The 19,159-nt window shown below is 43.2% G+C and overlaps 1 protein-coding gene across 2 annotated transcripts in view; it reads left to right on the top strand.

The window, feature by feature from the left end:
* Window positions 1–19,159, top strand: part of AOPEP (aminopeptidase O (putative)) — a 1,648,611-nt gene that overhangs the window by 764,775 nt on the left and 864,677 nt on the right. For both annotated transcript variants that reach the window (XM_085632907.1, XM_085632906.1), the window contains one exon: window positions 13,344–13,533. In XM_085632907.1, coding sequence (XP_085489033.1) covers window positions 13,344–13,533 — 190 coding nt within the window. The remainder of the gene's footprint in view (window positions 1–13,343; window positions 13,534–19,159) is intronic.

Raw genomic sequence — 19,159 nt, 5'->3', positions numbered from 1 at the left:
TTATTAAGGGCCAAAGTGTCCACATGCTGACATCTGCATTCTGTTTGAACTGCTCATCTCTGTTGCTAGGCACAATGAATCTCTAATCTTGACTATTTCAACCCTTTCTTTTCTACTTGCCATTCTAATGTAAATATGTATATATGCTAAATGTTTGGTAAATCTTTTGAAGAGTTTTAGCAACCTTGTTTTCTAGTTCTTTGAAATTAATGAGATATTCTTTAGCATTTGGAACCATAGGGTTGATCTTCTGTCAATTTGGAGATGATCGACGGTGAAATCGTTTTGAATGATCCGCCACAGAACTTTGGCTTCATCCCTTTAAAATGTCTAGAGGTGCCTTACAATACCTAGATATTTTTATTACTAGAGAGAAATCTGTCTTGAATCCTCACAGGATTCGGACAAGAAGTGGAACACTGGCGAAAACTCCCACTCTCATTAATGGGAAGAGCAGTGTTGTATGAAATGATCTCTCTCCCCTACTCCTGTCCATTGTACAAAACATACCTTTCTTGAAACCGTATACATATTTTGTAAAGGTAGACAGATTGGTACAATCCTTGTTGTGGAAAACCAGAACAGTGAGGATCTTGCTTGTGTGAAGGTATGTGAGGGCGAGATTCTGCTACATAACTAGGGCATCCCAACTGATTTTTGTTAGCAACTGAGCATTTTTGCGCCAGCAAGAGCCTTGCCTGTTGGCTAACAGATCATGAGACCAAGGTGATACATCAGAGTCATTTATAGGGGAAAGATCCAAAAGAGACTGCTGTTGTGAGGGTGTCCCAACTTTTAAAATACCGCTATAAGATTCAGCATTGTTTCACAGCCTACATATACTGCTAGGGTTTAAGAACTGATACATTATAGGACTATCTAAATTGGCAGATGAATGTGCGGCAGATGATCTTAAATCATACAAACCATACACAGATCCGAAACGGGAATTTAGCCTTGCACACATGCAGTTCTTTAAAAGTCTACATGTCAAACATGCTCTCATAAAAGACTTACTATCAAACGTTCATGAGGAATCCTACTGAAATTTAGAGTCCTCCGATCCCCATTCGGGAAACGTGCTATATCCCTCATGTGTGGGACATAAATTAACAACACACAGAACACACTACAACCATCTAGGGAGGAATAGGAGGGAGATGTGCGTCCACCGGGCGATGGCGATTAAGAAGAGACAGGTATGTATATGTCAGGGTTTAAACAAAAAAAGGAAAAGACAGTGCATCGAATATATTATACTGTAGATAGGCTAGCAATATTTGAGTTAATCAATAATGACAGATGCGTGAGGGGATGTGGCTGATGTGGACTTTTGCTCATGCCTTGTTGGAGTGCCCCAAATACAAGTTTTCTGAGAAAAGGTAAAGACTAGCGTATCCATGGTGGTGCATGCTCTCATTGATCTGCCTGCTAGGCTGTGTTTACATTTGAAGATGTGACCCATAAAGGGACAGTAAGATAAAAGATACAACAAATATCTACTCCTCAAACTCCGAACCATCCAGAACGTCGCAGCCAGACTTGTCCTCGGCATTCCACGACAAGACCACATCATCCAGCACCTACGAGACCTCGACTGGCTCTCCGTCGAAAAGAGAGTGACCTTCAAGCTGGTCACTAATGCCTACAAATCCCTCCACAACACCGGACCCCAATACCTCAACGAAAGGATCTCCTTCTATGCACCCAAGAGAAACCTCCGCTCTGTCGACCTTGCCCTGGCCGAAATCCCACGCATCAGCAGTGCCAGAACGGTAGGAAGAGCCTTCTCCTACATCGCGGGCAAGACCTGGAACAAACTCCTCCTTAGCCTCAGACAAACCCCCACACTGCAAGCATTCAGGAAGAGCCTCAAGACCTGGCACTTTGGATGAGATGGAGCAGCTCAAATCCTCCCCCCCCCCCCCCTCCAGTGCCTTGACACGCTCATGGGTGAGTAGTGCGCTTCACAATTCCCTGATTGATTGATGTATTAAGATGGTAACATGAAAAGTACAGAAAGCCCAGGATGGGCAGTCTGATGGATACAACCTTGAACCCTGGCCAACATGACTTGTAAATATATACGGGGCAATACAAGAGATTGAAATACTAGTATAAATACTCAACTAAGGGGAAGTTTATCATCAGAAGGGTAGGGGGTAAATAAAAGTATATGGGCCCAGCTATAGCCTCTGATATTTAGTTGGTGTTATTTTCTTTGGAAATTTCAATAAAAATTGTTTTACAAACTAGGTGCGGCCTCTCGAAGGTGAAGGCACCACTATACATTGATTTATCGGGCACATTATCTGTTAGCTGGGAGGGCTTACATTTCCCAGCCACCTGCTCTGTGTGTAAGCACGCAGAAGAAAATACCATGATGATTCCCAGGACTCAGGGTCTCCATATTTGAAGGATACTTTCAGAGATCCTACTGTAGTGACGCTGAATGCTCTTCATGTCACTATGGATGTCATTGAAGCGATGGACACTGTATCCTTTTTGTGTGGCTACAGCATTTCTCAAGATGAGCTGATTGAGCTGTTCTTTATTCCTATAAGTGTAGTTAGGGACAGTTATTTGTAGTTGGATTGCTGAAATCATTGTTTATAATCTTTTCATGATCTCTGGTTTCCTTGTTAATCCTATGTTTATTGGATGCAATATAATACCTTGCTGCTCTGACCAGTTCTGGTCTACTGCTTGTGGTATGGAGCAATTCCTGTGTAAGTCGGATTGGATTCGTCCTCTAAAGGAACATGAACAATTTAAGCAAAAACTATATGAATCCTCTGATACTGCAAATGATAACAGCTTTCTAAGCGCCTCCACGCCCAGATCAAATAAAGCCATATACGTTCTGTCCTTATAGTGCAAAGTTCTCTATGCTTCAATCCCTTATACTTAATGTCTATCCGTATTTTTTTTTTTTTAGGCAATAGTTGGCTAAATATTTGGCCCTCATTGGCTCCTCTTCCTCTTGGCTCTGCTGTCAAAAGCCTGAGTGGCTTAAGTTCGTGGTTTGCTTAATAAGGTATACACTGCTTAGAAGAAAAACATAGATTGAATAGCTTTTACGCAGTGTCCGCCCCTGCAGAATGGATGCGATTAATCAAACTTTAGCAGAACTACTCGTAGTCTCCTTGAACAAATGAAGCTTCGCAAACCAAAATCCTTAGTTTGTGATAGGAACTCGTAACATCTCTGCTCATAGTTTGGCTATTTACAGCTTCGATTTACTCAATTACCAACCAGCTTGCAAGCATCCACATACACTACTTCTAGTGACCTGCATACAACACGGATGAACACCGGTACCACCCTAAGCCCTTAAAATTCCCTTGCGACCCAGAAACCCTCACCCACCCTAAACCCTAAAATTACCCTTGCCACCCCAAAACCCATACCCACCCTAAACCCTAAAATTACCCTTGCCACCCAAAAACCCATACCCACACTAAACCCTAAAAATAATACCCTCCCTAAATATATATTATGTATATATAAACACTTAGGGCTTTATTCCGAGTACGGCAATCCTAGGACCGCCATACTCGTGGTAGCAGTCCAACCACTGCCATCCCTGCGGGTCCGCCCGCTGTATTTCGAGTGTGGTGGTTGGACTGCCACAGGACCGCCACCTCTGCCGGGATCCAGGATCCGGCAGCAGTGGCACAGTGGAAAGGGGCAGGAATAAGTTGGTGGTGCCACTGCAGCACCGCTTAGCATATTCAGAGTTGTATTTCCATTGCCCGACATAAAAAGGTTGAAAGAGATGCAACTAAGGCCACTTCTGTGCCTGGAGTTGCATGCAGGGGGCACATGTTGTGCCCCGCTGGAATTGCATTTCCGTTTCTGCAAGGTATGACATGCACGACATGGTGCATGCACACCGTGCAGGAACGTGCTGCAGGCGCTGTCACGGCAGCATTCTGTTGTTGAGGCTCTCTTATGAGCCTAACACAGTTGCTGCCGTGAGACCGCTGCAGCACCACCTGCCCTGGATTCAAGTTAGAATCCAGCAGGCGTGCATACAACGGGCTTAGCAGTCGTCCTGCCAGCGCAGCGGTGGCAGTCCTGCAGGAGGACTGCAAAACTCTCAATAAGGCCCTTAATACTTACCTAATACTTAGATTTAAAACACATATACCTTTACAACAAAATTCATTGTAAAGGCATGCGTGGTAAAAGCCATATGCGTTGTAAAATCCTGCGTGGTAATGGTTATGCAGGGTAACTGTACCTGCGTTGCGACGGCCGCATTGTAATGGTAATGCATTGTAACAGTCACGTTGTAATGGCTGTTTCCCCTTTCTGATTGACCCAGGACAGGTCATTTAATTCAGTAGTCTTTTCTCTGGTCAATTCTAACATCTTCAGTGTTGTGATGAGAAAAATAATTGTTCCCTGTCTAATGAAAAGCCATTTTGGTGGTAATTGGTACACAGAGTCATAAAGTGGCCTAGATTTGATGCCTCCTCATTAAATAATAGCTCTTGTTATACTGTGGTTCCTAGGTCTCATAGTGGGAGGAGGGACTGAGCTTTGTGGAAGGTAACGGCGCTTCGACCTGGCTGCATAGAGAAATTCCCTATTGATATTGCCAAATTTCCAATATTACCAATGTTCATTTGGGAGTGGTACTGTGGGTGGTGGCAGAATCAGCTTACAGATGCTGTTTCATATTTCAAAATGGCAGAATGTCTAAAATATACCATGGAGCTGAGTTCAATTCATTAAGATTGTCCTTTTTTCAACCTGTTCTTCACAATGTTCCGTGTCAAGGGACAAATTCTGCAGTGAGCTAGCCAATTCACTTCGTCCACTACTCAGTCCGACGGCATGGCCATTTGTCATTCGACAGAGAACATTGTGAAAGATTGTTGCTGAGGATTAATTGAAAGGTTTCCTAGAGATAATCTTCCCCTGATGAAGTCGCTTGTGGAGACGAAACGCATTGGCTGGGTTGATTACGTGTGTTCTATCAAAGAGGCAGAAAATGAATTACTTATTTTATCGTTTATAATCAACTGTTTTTGAATTTATGTGATTTGACCTAATAGTTATGTTGCCACTACAACAGCATGAACGTTTGGGACTTTAACTCAAATATTTGAATGGGAACGGAACCCACGACTACATTATAGATTGGAGCACTTCCCCTTATTGGGTTTATGATTCCGGATTATAGAGGAGGTTATTTGGCAGTTGAACCACGAAGTTTGAGCTCCCAAGTTGACTCAACATACTCTTGTGTACTGGTGTGGTGGGGTGCCATTACTATCAATATTTAAAAAATATTTTATAATACAAATGTAGGCGCATATATACTGTTGCATGCATTTGAGCTTGTGTCCTCAGGTGCAATTTAGTTTAGCAATTGATGCAGATGATTTTTAAGGGATTGATCAGTCATATGTTTCTAGGGTGGCTTTTTGGTACAGGGTAGGAGTAATTATGGAAATAATTGTTGGATGAGGCATAGAGGAGAATGAAGAGGAATAGGTTGAGAGTGCACAGAGAGAAGTGCCAGCTGAGGGCAGGGACTGTGTTTTAGTAGTCGCACACTAGCTCAAAAGGCAGGATGAAGATTAAGGTGCCATTGGTGATAGAGGTTAAGAACTCTCTGGGGCGTGGATCAAAAACCAGCTGGTATTGTACTGAAGGCTTAGTTAGTACTGCCATAGCAAAAGATTCTTCTAGGGGCATTGTAACCTTTGGGGATGCACTGTGTTTCAAAAATTATAAGGTAACATTTAAAGCATCAGGAAGAAGCTCAGTCTTGTGCAGTTATTGAGATGGTTTGTTGTTGAGCAGGGCCAAGGATTGGGGAACAGCTTTAATGCAGAGAGTCAATGGCAAGAAAAGCAGAGCAGGATTTCTCTAGGGGCCCTAGAGAGGGCTAGCACATTTGCCAGAGGGAGGGAAAGAACATTTTCACCCAATAGAAAAATTCCTTTATTTATCCATGGGAACCACACAAAATCTGCAGACAATATATATTTTTTTCTTTAAAAGCAGACTTGCAATATAGTGTTAATTTACCACCAAAGTATGATCCCTGATCTGATGTCTGCATTGATGCTAGTATTCACTGCTCTCCGCCTCTCAGCGTCAGTTTTTAATTTGAATTGCGTATAATTGTCTGACAAGTCTACGCAAAATGTTCAAAAACAAAATACGTCCCCTTACATTTGATCTTGGAAAGGTGTGGACAGGTTGGTTAAGGGGACCTAGGTGTTACATTTTCAAATGAAATGTTCATGGAGAATTATTACTTAGGAAAAAGTGTTTTTTATTTTCCCTTTAAAGTCTTCTGGTTTCTAGCTCCTTTTCCAAATCGTATTTCCCAGCCACCTCAACCTGTCCTTTTTTTGCATTTGAAGCGCTGTGTCTGTGAAATCTCTTGTATTTAAAATAAAAATGTTAAAAGGGGCTTAGAGCCTGCCCATTACTTACCTTTACTTACCATTGCGTGGCTCTCACATCACTTTTTCTTACCATTGGCTGGCTCCCACACGGCTCACATGTCGCTCTCGTTTCCTTGCTTACTATTGGTCAGCACCTCCTCCTCACCTCTCTCTTCTTCTGGGCTTCACATCTTCATCCTGCCGTGTAGCCTGGACCAAGTACTGCTTTTTTTACTTTTCTACATGCAACCATACTTGTGAGTACTCCTCCTTCTTGCTGCGGGAAGCTGCACACTCTGCTGTATGCCTGGATCCGTGGGCTTCCCACCAGGTGCTTTTCTAAAGGTAAGCACTATCATGTCTGCTGCTCCAGGTATGTTTTTAACATTTCTGCCGTGCTCTGTATTAGATGGCATAACACTGTAAGGCTTCCTCATCCCCGCCACCCTCACGTATCTTTCTGCAAACCGAATGGTGCCTTTCAACCCAGTTTTGAAACTGTTCAGGTTCACTCGATCTCTTTCCACCAGAACAAGTGAACCCACCGAGCCCTTATCTTTCTTTCTCTTTTACAGTTCTTTTAGAGCCCAAACTCCACCCAAAGGTATTGGAGCGCTTTACATGAGCACCACTTACATTACACAAGGTCACATTTTTTTTGTATGAACAGGGATATTAGGAGATTTGCACAAAATCAGAGGTAGTTAAGGTACCGCTGAGACTGGAACCTGGTTCCCTAGCTCCGAAGTCAGGATCCCTGGCCAGAATGGCACATCCTCTCCTGTCTGCATTTCTCTGGTAGGCTGCAGCATTGAAAGTGCAGAGCTAATATATGTTTTAAAAAGGCTCTGCTTTGCACGAATATTGCGCCCCTTACGCTGAAAGTCACGTCTTCAGTGGTCTCATGGCGGCTTGTTGTGCTTGAGCGGGTGTTGGGATGTGAGCGGGAGCTTATGGATGCCCTCCCGTACCGGCCATTATATTACAAAGACAGTGTTACCCAGGGCTTGAATTAAGGGTCGACGCGGGTATATGCCGTCTACCCACTACTAGTTTCAGAGGGTAGATGCCGTCTACCCTGCTGCAAAGCTGGCCACTATCAGCAGAGTGCCACATTCCTTTCCTACTTCTCCCGGAATTAACAGAAATATGCTGAACTCGTCCCTGTGTATTTGTCTGACATGGGGACCGCTTTCAGCAGCGCCTGCACGTTGTAACCTTTTGTTCCAAGCAGCAACGTGCAGGCGGGGAAGGGGCTTATCAGAATCCAGCATTGCCCATAACAAAAGCGGGAGTTAAGGGGCCATTACACCTCTTTTTGTTGGAGTATCCTGGCTGGGAGCTATCGGGAGCCTCTCACCTAGCTGCAGTGGAGGGGAAACAAAGGCTCACATCTTATCTCTTCATAGGTACTTAAGATAGAATTGCTTTTAACTTTGTTCAGTCCCTGTATATGAGATATGCATACACTGTAAGAAAGTCAGGTATGTTGGTCGCCTCAGTAGTTACACAAATACCAATTTAAATGGCACTATTTTGTTTTATTTCTTTTATAGCGTTTTAGCACTACTCATCCCAATGCAAGGTGTCAGGGCTCTTTACATCACACGTACAGATTATACATTGTCAATAAATCATATGTGTGTACATCAATATGAAGGGTGTGTTACATTAGACAGTGAGAGTTAAAAGGTTTAGGAGCCACATGCCCTTTATACCTCACTGTGCTATATTAGAAGGATTACAATTCATGAACTGCAAGGAACAAAAGGATCTTAAAAGCAGCAACCCATTTACATAAAATAAAAATCTGTCATCTGTGTGTTACATAATGTGCTTTGCAGGAGACATATTAACCCTCTATGCTACTTTGATTAAAAACTAGGACTAGGCAAAACACAGATCTCTCCAGCAAATAAGTTATCTTCCAGAGTTACTTACCATTATGTTTGAGATTTATCAGGCACACAAAGATCTCTGCAGCAGGTGCCTTAAGCCCATAAGATAATTTAAAATACAACTATGGCGACCAATTAAGCAGAACAGATGTACTGCCGTGTTTCTCCCTGTTGCCAATTTCTTTGTGGCGGGGTTTAAAAAAACATACATTTATACGTTGAGGCCCAGATTTTGCGTCAGGTTTGCATCAATATTTTGGCACAACCCCGGTGCAAAATCTAATTTGTTAAATATTGTAATGCGGCGCTCAAAGGTACTCATGATAGACCTGCTAAACATATGTGCTGTCTTAAGATCTGATGTCACTTCCTGTGAATCATGAGTCGTGATGCCACTTCCTGTGATGCCACATGCAATGTCATGCACCATGATTTCACGCCCATTCTGCCTAACTTGGTGAATGCCCCCCCCACTTTTTATTTTAGTACTTGAGCCCTGGTGTTACTGAAGCTCCCTCTATTTTTTTAAACCCTGAAGTCCAGTCGATGCTCTCCATCAACTATTTAAATGGGAAACGTGCAACATGTAAAAAAGGATTGACAAAGCCAATTGCAAAGGCAAACCCTGTTGGCTTTTCCAATGCCCGTTTTGACGAGGAAGTTGAATATGAAGGGGAAGAGATTTGCAATTAACACTTTTCTCAAAGGCACTTGTAGCGGTTTATATGATACAAAGTCAGGACTTCCTGTGATTGCTTTTTGGAGTCGTGCTACTGACATGCATGTACCTATAGGCTGGTGCATGCATTTTATGGATTCCGTCCCTCTTACTCACACAGTCACAGCGCCCCCTTCACAGCTCATAGTCCCTACAATAATCCACGCTGGTTTGCAGTCTCCTGACACCCTACCTCTCCCTTGTAAGTTGCATACATCTTATATATCTCTCATATAACTTCTCTGTTGAGATGACCACCGGATCACAACAGATCAGGGAATTCGACCACAGCTAGAGCAGAGCATGTTCGACCAAGCAGACTGCTCCTAGCCTGTGTAACCAGACCGCTAACAAACTTCTTACAATAAAGGATGCATCCCAAGTATTAATCCTCGATAAAGCCCCAGCCTATCAGGACACAGTAGGTGAAACACATATTTGCTGCTGTAACTTAAGGAGACTATTATAACTTATGGAGAAAATAAGCATTGGTTTCCTCGTAAACAAAAAATATTTTGTTAAATAGCTATCAAACTGTGATACCAAAAGGAACAAGTAAAGTAGAAAACACTTGCACATTATGCAAACAAGAAATATTTTGGAAAATGGTTATCACTATGAAAAGTTTCTGAAATTTGCTACAACAATAAATCTTTTGGAAAACTCCAAAAAAAGAATTTGTATGTAAAATAATTACCCAAATCTATTTCTGATGTTTTGTCTTTGACTTCTTACTTTGGGGTTGATGACGAGTTTGGCGGTCCGTCGGACTGCCAAACTCGCTGTGGCGGGAATTGCAGGTGCGGCGGTCCCACTGCCACTAGCCCGCTGCAACCGCTGGGGATCATGGATCCCGCAGCAATGGGGCAGCGGTGTGAGGCCCTAATATGCTTGCGGTGCTGCTGCAGCACCTCCGAGCATATTAGGAGTTTCCTCACTGCCACAGTTTTAAAGGCAGTGAGCCCACCATGAAAACTGTGGAGGTGAGGAAACAAATGGGGCCCTACAGGGCCCCCTGTTGCCTCAGGGCCAGAGGATGCATGCAAGGGGACACATGTTGTGCCCCCCAGTATGCCTGAACCCCCTGTTCCTGCATGGCATGGACTTTATATTCCATGTCGTGCAGGAACGGGCTTTTGCTTTCCCATTACGGTACCTTTCTAAGGCTCACCACCTGGGACCAAAGCACCGCCCGCCAGACAAGGAGACAACTCCTAATCTGGTGGGCGGCCAGCGTGGTGTTTGACAGTATGGGAGCGGGGTGCTGGCATGGCAGCCCGCTCCCACACCACCAAACTCATAATCAGGCCCTAAGAATCAATGTTCTAGTTATGAACTTGTCTTTCCTACTGTGCTTTCATGACCTCTTGAGGCAATCCTGCCGCAATCCTCTGCACGTCCTGACCCTTGCACTTATCCAGTGCATCTTTGAAGTGCTTTGCAACAAGTCCTCTGTTCCCATATTGGTTTCTCTGCAGCATAGGCTCATAGCCAGGAACATGGAATGGGAGGCCAGCATTCTGTGGTTCTGGAAAAAAAGACAGATACTCTGCATTTTACTGGTTAGAGGACTAGCAGAAGATTATCAACAAACCACAGCATTAAGAACAGGCAGTCCTGTTCTTTCACAAAGCATCTTGGGAACCAAGTCACTTCCACTGCAAGAGTTTTCCAATCTAAAATGGTAGCCAAGTACTTTTAGAACACAAGTGTTATGATTTGCAGTGTAAGAGACAACCTTTCTTTTTTTGCCTTTCCTAGCAGAATGCAGCTCAGAGCTAGACGCACGTTAAAAAGAAAAGAGGAGTTTGGGAAAATACATTGAGTCGTGATGATTGACGATGGATGGTAGCTGAGACAACTCCATTACACAAGCAATTTACTACATGTTACCAGCCTAGTACCCGGTTAATTTGATGTGATCCTGTGTCTTTTGGTTCTTATGTTGACCGTAAGGATCTTTCTATTTTTCTATAGTTTGTTTTATTTTTTTGTCTTGCCTGAGCCAGCGCGCATGCGCTGCCCTGCAAGGCATTTAGTAAGGGCTTTGGAACTCTGAACACACGCTCGTGCGTGTGTTTTTATTTTTTACTAACCCGCAATTGGCCTGTGCATGCGTCTTTCTTAAAAAGACAGCACGCAATTGGTTCAAGGCAGGTGATTGTCCCGTCGTCTTTGTTCCCTGGCCTAGGGTGCTCGGGAGCAAGCAGCAGCGTACTGCATTCCTCATGTGGATCAGGTTACTGCGGCCGCGGCTTTCACTTTCATCGGCAGGCACGATGCCAGCTGCATTCATTACAGCGCGCGCGCAGCACTCTTTAATTATGTTTATTTACACATTGCGCCCACAGCACGCTTCACATTCAAATTCTGCCGACTTCAGCTTCTTGGTGCTTTCAGAGCCTCGAAGCGGCAGAGCACAAGTATCCCCCGAGATCACAATTCTTTGTCGGCTCCAAGACACCCTACTCCCTCCCTCCCTGCAGATCTCTAGTCGATTTCAATTGTGCACCACTCGCGGGCTTGTTTTCAGATTTCGGTCGCACAACTCCCCCAGCATTGCTGCTTTCCCCATTCCTCTCCCAGTGTCGCTGCTTATTTTTGCTAGCAGTGCCCACTCCTGTGACTGCTTTCAAATTCTGCCGACTTCAGCTTCTTTGTGCTTTCATAGCCTCGAAGAGGCAGATCACAATTCTCTGTCGGCTCCCAGATCGCTAGTCGATTTCAATCAATCTCCTCTAAAAGCATATTTTAATGTGAGCGTGTTCAACTTCGGTGCTCGGCTGTGCCGTCCCCACCCATCACTGCCTGTGTTACCACTGCAAAGTAGTAAGTACCTGCAGCATGTGTTCCTAAGGATGTGGTCCGTCGGCTAGATTGCCGACTTTGGTGTTGGAAACCAGGGTTCGAGCCTCGGGGTCACATCCACATCCTGTGATTCTGGGCAAATCACTCAATCTCCCCGTGCCTGAATGTGTCCTTGTGTAACGTAACTGGTGCTCATGTAAAGCGCTCCAATACCGCTGGGTCGATTTCGCGCTATATAAATTTGCATTAAAAAAAATGCTTATGCAGCTTTAGGATTGATAGAAATATCGAGCAACGCAGGATAGCGACCTGACTGTCTCTGAAGCATGCTGTTTCTGTGTTGTTTGATTGATGGAAGGGGTGGGGGGGTTCTATGGCCCGCTCTCAGACTCACCCTGTTCAATGGTAGGGAGAAGCAATTCAGCAACTGAAACGCTGTGTTATCACATACATTACACTTTAATTATAGGCATGTTTCACAGCAGTTTCACGCGCGCCTGCTTGTTTGCAGATAATGCAGTTAATCAAGGGTGCAGATTGTTGTTTTTTGTGGCCATGTTGTAGCAGCACAGCGTGTTTTTTTGGGAATTCACGTACCGCTTTTGGAGCAGGCAGAGGGAAGATGCAGCCGCCGCTGCCATGACTCTCACAGGCAGGGCCTGTTACCACAGAACGGTGAAGGGAGGGAACATGCCTGTAGACCTGAAACATGCTGCCATTAGTTTGTAGACTTCAGGGGCACACCCCACGACCACAGGCTGGCTCCAAACAAGAAGGGGCAGTGCCGTGCAGAGGGCGGTTTATAGGGCCAAGCAGAGACTCGCAGCAGCTCGCCAGCCCCCCCGGGACACATTCGTCCTTCATTGCCCTCTTAACAGAGGGCCGCTTCTTGGCCTTCTATGGGCAGCTTTGGGGCAGAGAGGAACAGAGCAACTATAGCTGACAACTGACATGACCTACACTTGGGCTAAACACATAAGGTCCCAAAGGCGAGAATTATTGGCTATGCCAATGCGTGTTCTACTTGCTGTTCATCCAGCTTGGAGGTTTCTGGCCCTCGCCTCCCTCTAGTGTTGTTTTTTAAGAGCGTGCTGCTATATCTGGGGTGTTCATGTTGCTTGATTAAAATCTGTGAATTTCATCCCCACATTGGTGCCACCACTCTCCAGCAGCTCTAGACAACTCAAATGTTGCTCGTTTTCTATTGATAATTAGGGTTTAGCAGGAACAGCTTGGTGGATAGTGTTATTGATGGTTATCCAATATAATTTCTTTATCTCTGAGCAGTCTGTTTTCACGTTTTCTGAATTTATCAGCAATGATGTGACCCTTTCAAATGCTTTGGAGATTCTGAGCTGCTTTTTGTAAAGTCCTTTTATTACTTTTGTTCATGTTAGAGTCTAAGGGAATGTAAGCAATGTATATTGAGTGTCTGCATATGTGGGAACACATTCTTATGTTGCACCAGGACATTTACAGTTTGTGTAATTCTTATCTACCCAACAGCCCACACATCATCTTCCTGTCTCAGAGTTTATTATCTGGAAGCGGGAATATGTGTGGCACACGTGTGTGCCATGAAATTGCCCATGCCTGGTTTGGGTTGGCTATCGGTGCTCGTGATTGGACTGAAGAATGGCTCAGTGAAGGTTTTGCCACACATTTGGAAGATGCATTTTGGGTGAAAGTACAAAAGGTAAGAAAGAGTTAATAACTTCTTTGTACCTAAATGTCTGAGAATTTGCTCCTGTATCCGATACTTCCCAGAATAATACTCCTGAACAGCACCACCTTATGGACAGTACCAGAAATGTATTCTGAACCTCGTAGTAGGAAAATAAAGGAACATGGAAGTAATAATGTACATGGTTTATATACAGCATAAGTTTGCTAGTTACTTGGCCCCCTTTGTAGTTTTCCTTTGCAAATGTTTGTTTCTGTGTCGTGTTTTTACCAATCTTGGGTCATCCATGGGCTGTCTCCTATGAAAAGAGTGGTGTTATGTTGTGTTTTTAGTGCTGTCTCTTAAGGATGTATCTCATGAGCTGTGTCAGTTCCATCGCTGTGGATCTAAGTGGGTTCAACTGTACTTTGCTAGTACTTTAAAGAAATATTATTTCTATTTAATTGTTATTGCGATTTGCATTGCATCACACATGGAAATTAATGGATTATTTACTTAACATCCATATTGTAGCTTAAACTAATTTAGTCCCGTTACATCTTTACATATGTTTTCCACACAGAAGGAGTTACCCTTGCAGTAATGCATCCAGGGTAGGATGCAAGGTCTGAGTCCTTCAGCGCGTCATCCACAAGTTCACGTGCACTTTAGGTGCAGATTTGTCCTGTCTTTGGCCACAGGCAGGATCCAGCCTGCTCCGTATCTACCTGAGCTTTTGAAGGCTTTGTTCTTGACACTCTAGCTTTCAGGTTCATTGCCCATGACAACGGTAAAAGCAGGGCTCTGGGAGTATTTCTCCTGGTTGTGGCACAAGTGACTTTGTTTTTGATGGGGGGCATAAGAAGGGAAGATTAACCACCTGTCTGTGAATGATGTTCGTCTTTGGCCAGCCTGCCTCTTGAATGTAGCTGCTTATTCATGTAAAGGGTACGAGGCAGAAATAATAAAGTGAAATTCAGAGGAAATGTTTCTTTTGTAATCTTCAGGATTGTTCTTTATTATTTGTTTATAGTTTAGCACTCTTGCTCAAGTCAAGGGGAATATATAGACTCATAGATGAATAACCCTGTAAGATTGAGATTTTTTAACTTCGGGGTTTTGAGTCACTCCAGATAGATGGCCAGAGCTGCTAATTTCAAAACTGTGAAACCAGGTTCGAGTCTGTGCATCGGCTGAACACCCGGTGCTTCCTAATCTTTGAGAACAACACCTTGCCATGGAATAACGTTTGTTGGCTCGCGGAACTCGGCCCACCCCGACAGACCACGCCGACAACCTCTGCATCGTCCTGGACAGCAAGCTGTCTGTGAAGAAATGTCAACACAAATCATCTGCTTGTTTTCACACCCTTCCGATGCTCCCCAGGAGGCTCCCAGCCAACACCAGACAGACCGTCACGAAGGCCCTTACTACCCGCAGACTGAACCGCGGGAACGAGACTCCAGACAGTATGAAACTCATCCTCAACCGCCCCAGAAGGACCCACATCACACTCCACTTCAAGAAACTACACTGGCTCTCGATCCAGAAGAGATGACAGTTCCAGATGCTGACCCACGCTTACAAGGCCCTGCACAACGAAGGACCGGCATATTTCAACAAACGCCTGACCTTTCACCAACCAACCAGACACCTTCTATCCTCTTCCCTTTCTGTCGCAGACACCCCAAGGATCTGCCAAAACAACAGCAGAGGACGCTCCTTCTCACACCTGGCAGCAAAGGCATGGAACAACCTTCTCCTGTATCTCAGGACCGCACCGTTGATCCAGCAATTATGGAAAGAACTCAAGACCTGGATGTTCAAATGAAGAAACTACCACGCAGCAGCCAATATCTCCAACACCTCGAGACCCTCACAGGGGATTTGCCGCACTTTATAAATGGTTGATTGATTGGGCAATTCACTTAATATCGCTGTGCATAAAAAGAAAATGAATGTGGCCTTGTTTAATGTAATTGGTTCTCCGGTAAAACGCTCCAATACTTTCAGGCCATGTTTGCACTATATAAAACAGCAAAAAATATATATATATTGACTACAAGAGGTAAGCTTTTATTGTCTATGGTGTCACTTGGAACCTTGAGGTGCAAAATACCCCAGCTATTTATAGATACCTGTCTACAAATTAATGTTATGTATGTCCCCCAAATCAATTGCCAGTGCTTTCAGCAGTTATACAGAAGCAGAGGAGTAATGGGGAGCTACTCAGAACATAAAATCTCCCCTGCTGCCCAAATGTGACAAAAGAATAGCTGGTCTCCTGCCAACCACTTCGACAATCTGCATTTACCACCAACCAATGCCAAAAATGAAAAGCGCCCTCGTTTCCTGCAACCCACCATCACCACCCTCTCTTTCATCACCTCTGCCCGGTCAAATCTAAAACAAAATATCTTCCCGCTTGTCACCCTACTCCATCGTGCTCTGCAATTACCATCCCCTGCCACATACATGAAATGCAACCTGATGTCTTGCCTCCTGCCCACACCACACTGTCTTCAACTCGCCCTCGTCCAACTATTACAAGAAACAAGCATTGGGAAAGCCAATAGGTCTGGTGTTGACCGGCCCATTTCACCTTCATCAATATTTGTTTTGCCATAGTTGCAAAACGTTATGTTTGAGGAAACTACTAGGCCCTCGTCAATGTAAGTAAAACATTGGCTAAAAGCAAAAATCGTTTTTGGGTGTCAAAAATTCAGAAATTGCAATAGCAGTCCCTGGCACTGAATGAAATTAATTTGTGTGTGGAGGTGCTCCATGTAAAAGACCTGAATGCTGTGACTCACAATGAAGTTGTCTAATGGACAAAGTGGGGTGACACACTGCCACACGATGTATGCTTCAAGTAGAAGAAGTAAAATGTGAATGACACCATAACAGACCAATGGATGATATAATTTAAGTAAAATCAAAAGGTCACCCCCATCCCTTCTCTCCCTTACCTACCCAAAACTGCTGGACAGCTCATCATGTTTTTCCATTCCAGCATTACATTTTCTTTCAAATTCTAGGACTAGGCGGTATTGAGGATGTACAGGATGTATTAATTTTTAGTCACAGTCACTTCCTTGCAACCAAAGCTAATTTCATCTGATCTTCTCAACTTACTTTTTGATCTTTTCCTGTTATATTCGCAAATCAAATCATGCCCAATTTCAGTCAATCTGCACACATTATGCATGTTGATACTTCACTGTTAATACTTTGAGACTTTAAAGGACTTCTAAAACGTTCAGATGCTTTAAGTCTTGTAATAGCAAGTAAATGCTCTACTGGAACATCGCAAACTATGTGAGGTTCTTCTATAAAAGTCTGGTGCTTTATAAGCAAATGATATAGGGAACAGATCAAACTGCAGCTTAAAGGTAATAGAGTAGGAGTCACACCTTCAGAAATAGAAGTAGGTACATTGAGTACAAATATAACAATCAAACAAATTCATTATGTCTGTGTGATTCTTCAACAAATCTATGTAAGAGTTTTCTTCAAATTCTTCATCCTATTTCTAAGTTCTAACCTATGATATTTAGTATCATTCGGAAAAAAAAAAAAATTGTTTTGTTTGAGTTTTATATAGCGCAAACTAGACCTGAAGGTATCAGACCGCTTTACATGAGCACCAATTGTGTTACAAATGGACACATTCATTTTTGTTAGGCACGGGGAGATTAAGTGAATTGCCCAGAATCACAGGATATTGAGCGTCCTTGCCGAGACTCAAACCCAGTTCCCCAGCTCAGAGGTCGACTGCTCTAGCCGTTAGGCCACAGAAGCACCACACACCAATAAATGTAGCTGAAATGAGGGCTTCAAAAATTAATTGGAAAGCCATACCATTTTTTTTTCTTGAAGGCATTTTCACAAGCCATTTACTAGTCTTTTAAATTTAATGTAATCCTCAAAGCAAAGTTTCAAAAATAAATAAATAGACAGTACTTCTAAAAAATCGAACCCATCAAAAACAAAGATTCTAAAGAGGAACAAATGTAGCCTTTTAAAACTTCAGAGCAACAGATTAGTTCTTCACCAGGAAACATATTTAGCATTGATCATTCCATAGTTCATTTGTCAAGTCACTTCAAAAATTGAAGACCTTTTAAGTAAAAAACAAAATCCATCTAGTTCGAGCTTCCCCAACTATGCCCATTCAGAAGTAATGTACTTCTTGTTTTGTTATTCTTCTTGTCGTGCCACCAGTTAAAACTTCTCATATGATAATTCTTCCTGCTCAGCTCAGATTCTTTGCCAGCACTTAGTGCTTTAGCTGATTTTGCACCACGTTGTTCAGATCTGTTTTGCACCGCTCTCCTTCTCTCTGACGTATTTGCAGGGAGAATCAAGCTTCCATCTTCTTCACTTCTATGATCTGCTAGAGTTTTATCAATTTCAATTGCTTGTTTTTCTTGAGTTTCATTTGGTTGATTTGTCATTTGCTTGAGCTTGATAGCTTTTCCCCCTCCTGAGTCACTTTAGAACTTGATTTTCACTTTGCGAGTCAACTGTTTGTCTCGCCGTTTCTTCATCAGCAGCACACACTCTCCTGGTGTGAGATGCATGGATGCAATAAGGCAAACCTCCACACTTAACAGTCGTATTTTTAGCTAATATTGCCTGAAAAAGGTCCCTTTCACCTTGACGCAAGGTGGGATTTTCCTACATGCTTTTTGACGAGGACCCATTTGTTTCAAATCATGACACAATTATGTACCTGCAGAAAGTGTGTCAAGTTGCACTCGGTGAGAGTACTGTGTTAGCCAGGCGCGTACAGTAATCTAAGATCAATTTATCAGTTTTATTCACAGGAGCTGCAGACAGTATTCAATGAATCTTCATGGCCTTCCAATTTCCACTTAGCTGGCATTCAACCCTGTGCTTTTAATGCAAGTATATCTCATGCTGAGTAACACCAAGGGATGTGCATCTGACTTTTCAGCGATGTTGATGCACATACTTTTGCCAACTTGCCTTTCAACACACCATGGAACCTTTCAACCATGCCTGATGCTTTTGGAAGATAATTACAATGGATCTTCTGATCAATGTTTAATTCAGCAATGCATGTTCCCTTATCGGTCGTAGTTGAAGTTGGCATTCCAAATCTATGGAACAACTCGCTCAATAATTGTTTGAGAACTATTCATACATTTCACTTTCTTGTTGGATATGCCTCGATCCCTTTGAAAACAAATATTCTCTAGAATATACCTCAGGCCATTACCTGGTGGCATTTCTACAAAATCAACCTATAATCTTGTGAGGGGACCTGCTATTTTTCCTGCATGGCTCATTGTTATACAAGTTTTTTCTACCACTTTGTTTTGATGACATACTATTTGTAGACCGCTAATTTCTTTGACAATTTCAAAACATACGTGGTCCATTTCAAATTGGTGTCTTAGAATAAGTCATGAAACCCTGCTGTGACCACAACTTGCCAAAATCATGCACCACTCCAAAACAATTCTCATCATCAGTGTAGATTGTAACATTCAATCTACATTGGTGTTGAAACAAACACTGGTAATGTCAATCAATTTAACCACTTATGAGGAAGTTACATTGCACATGTAAGATGCCTTCATAATGCAAGTCAACATGTGAACTGTTTATTTTGCTTGTAAACTTCCTTGGA

This window comes from Triturus cristatus, chromosome 2_1 (genome assembly GCF_964204655.1).
Source record: "Triturus cristatus chromosome 2_1, aTriCri1.1, whole genome shotgun sequence".
NCBI lineage: Eukaryota > Metazoa > Chordata > Amphibia > Caudata > Salamandridae > Triturus > Triturus cristatus.
The sequence above is the reverse complement of the archived record's forward strand: the minus strand, read 5'-3'. Positions and strand labels throughout refer to the sequence as shown.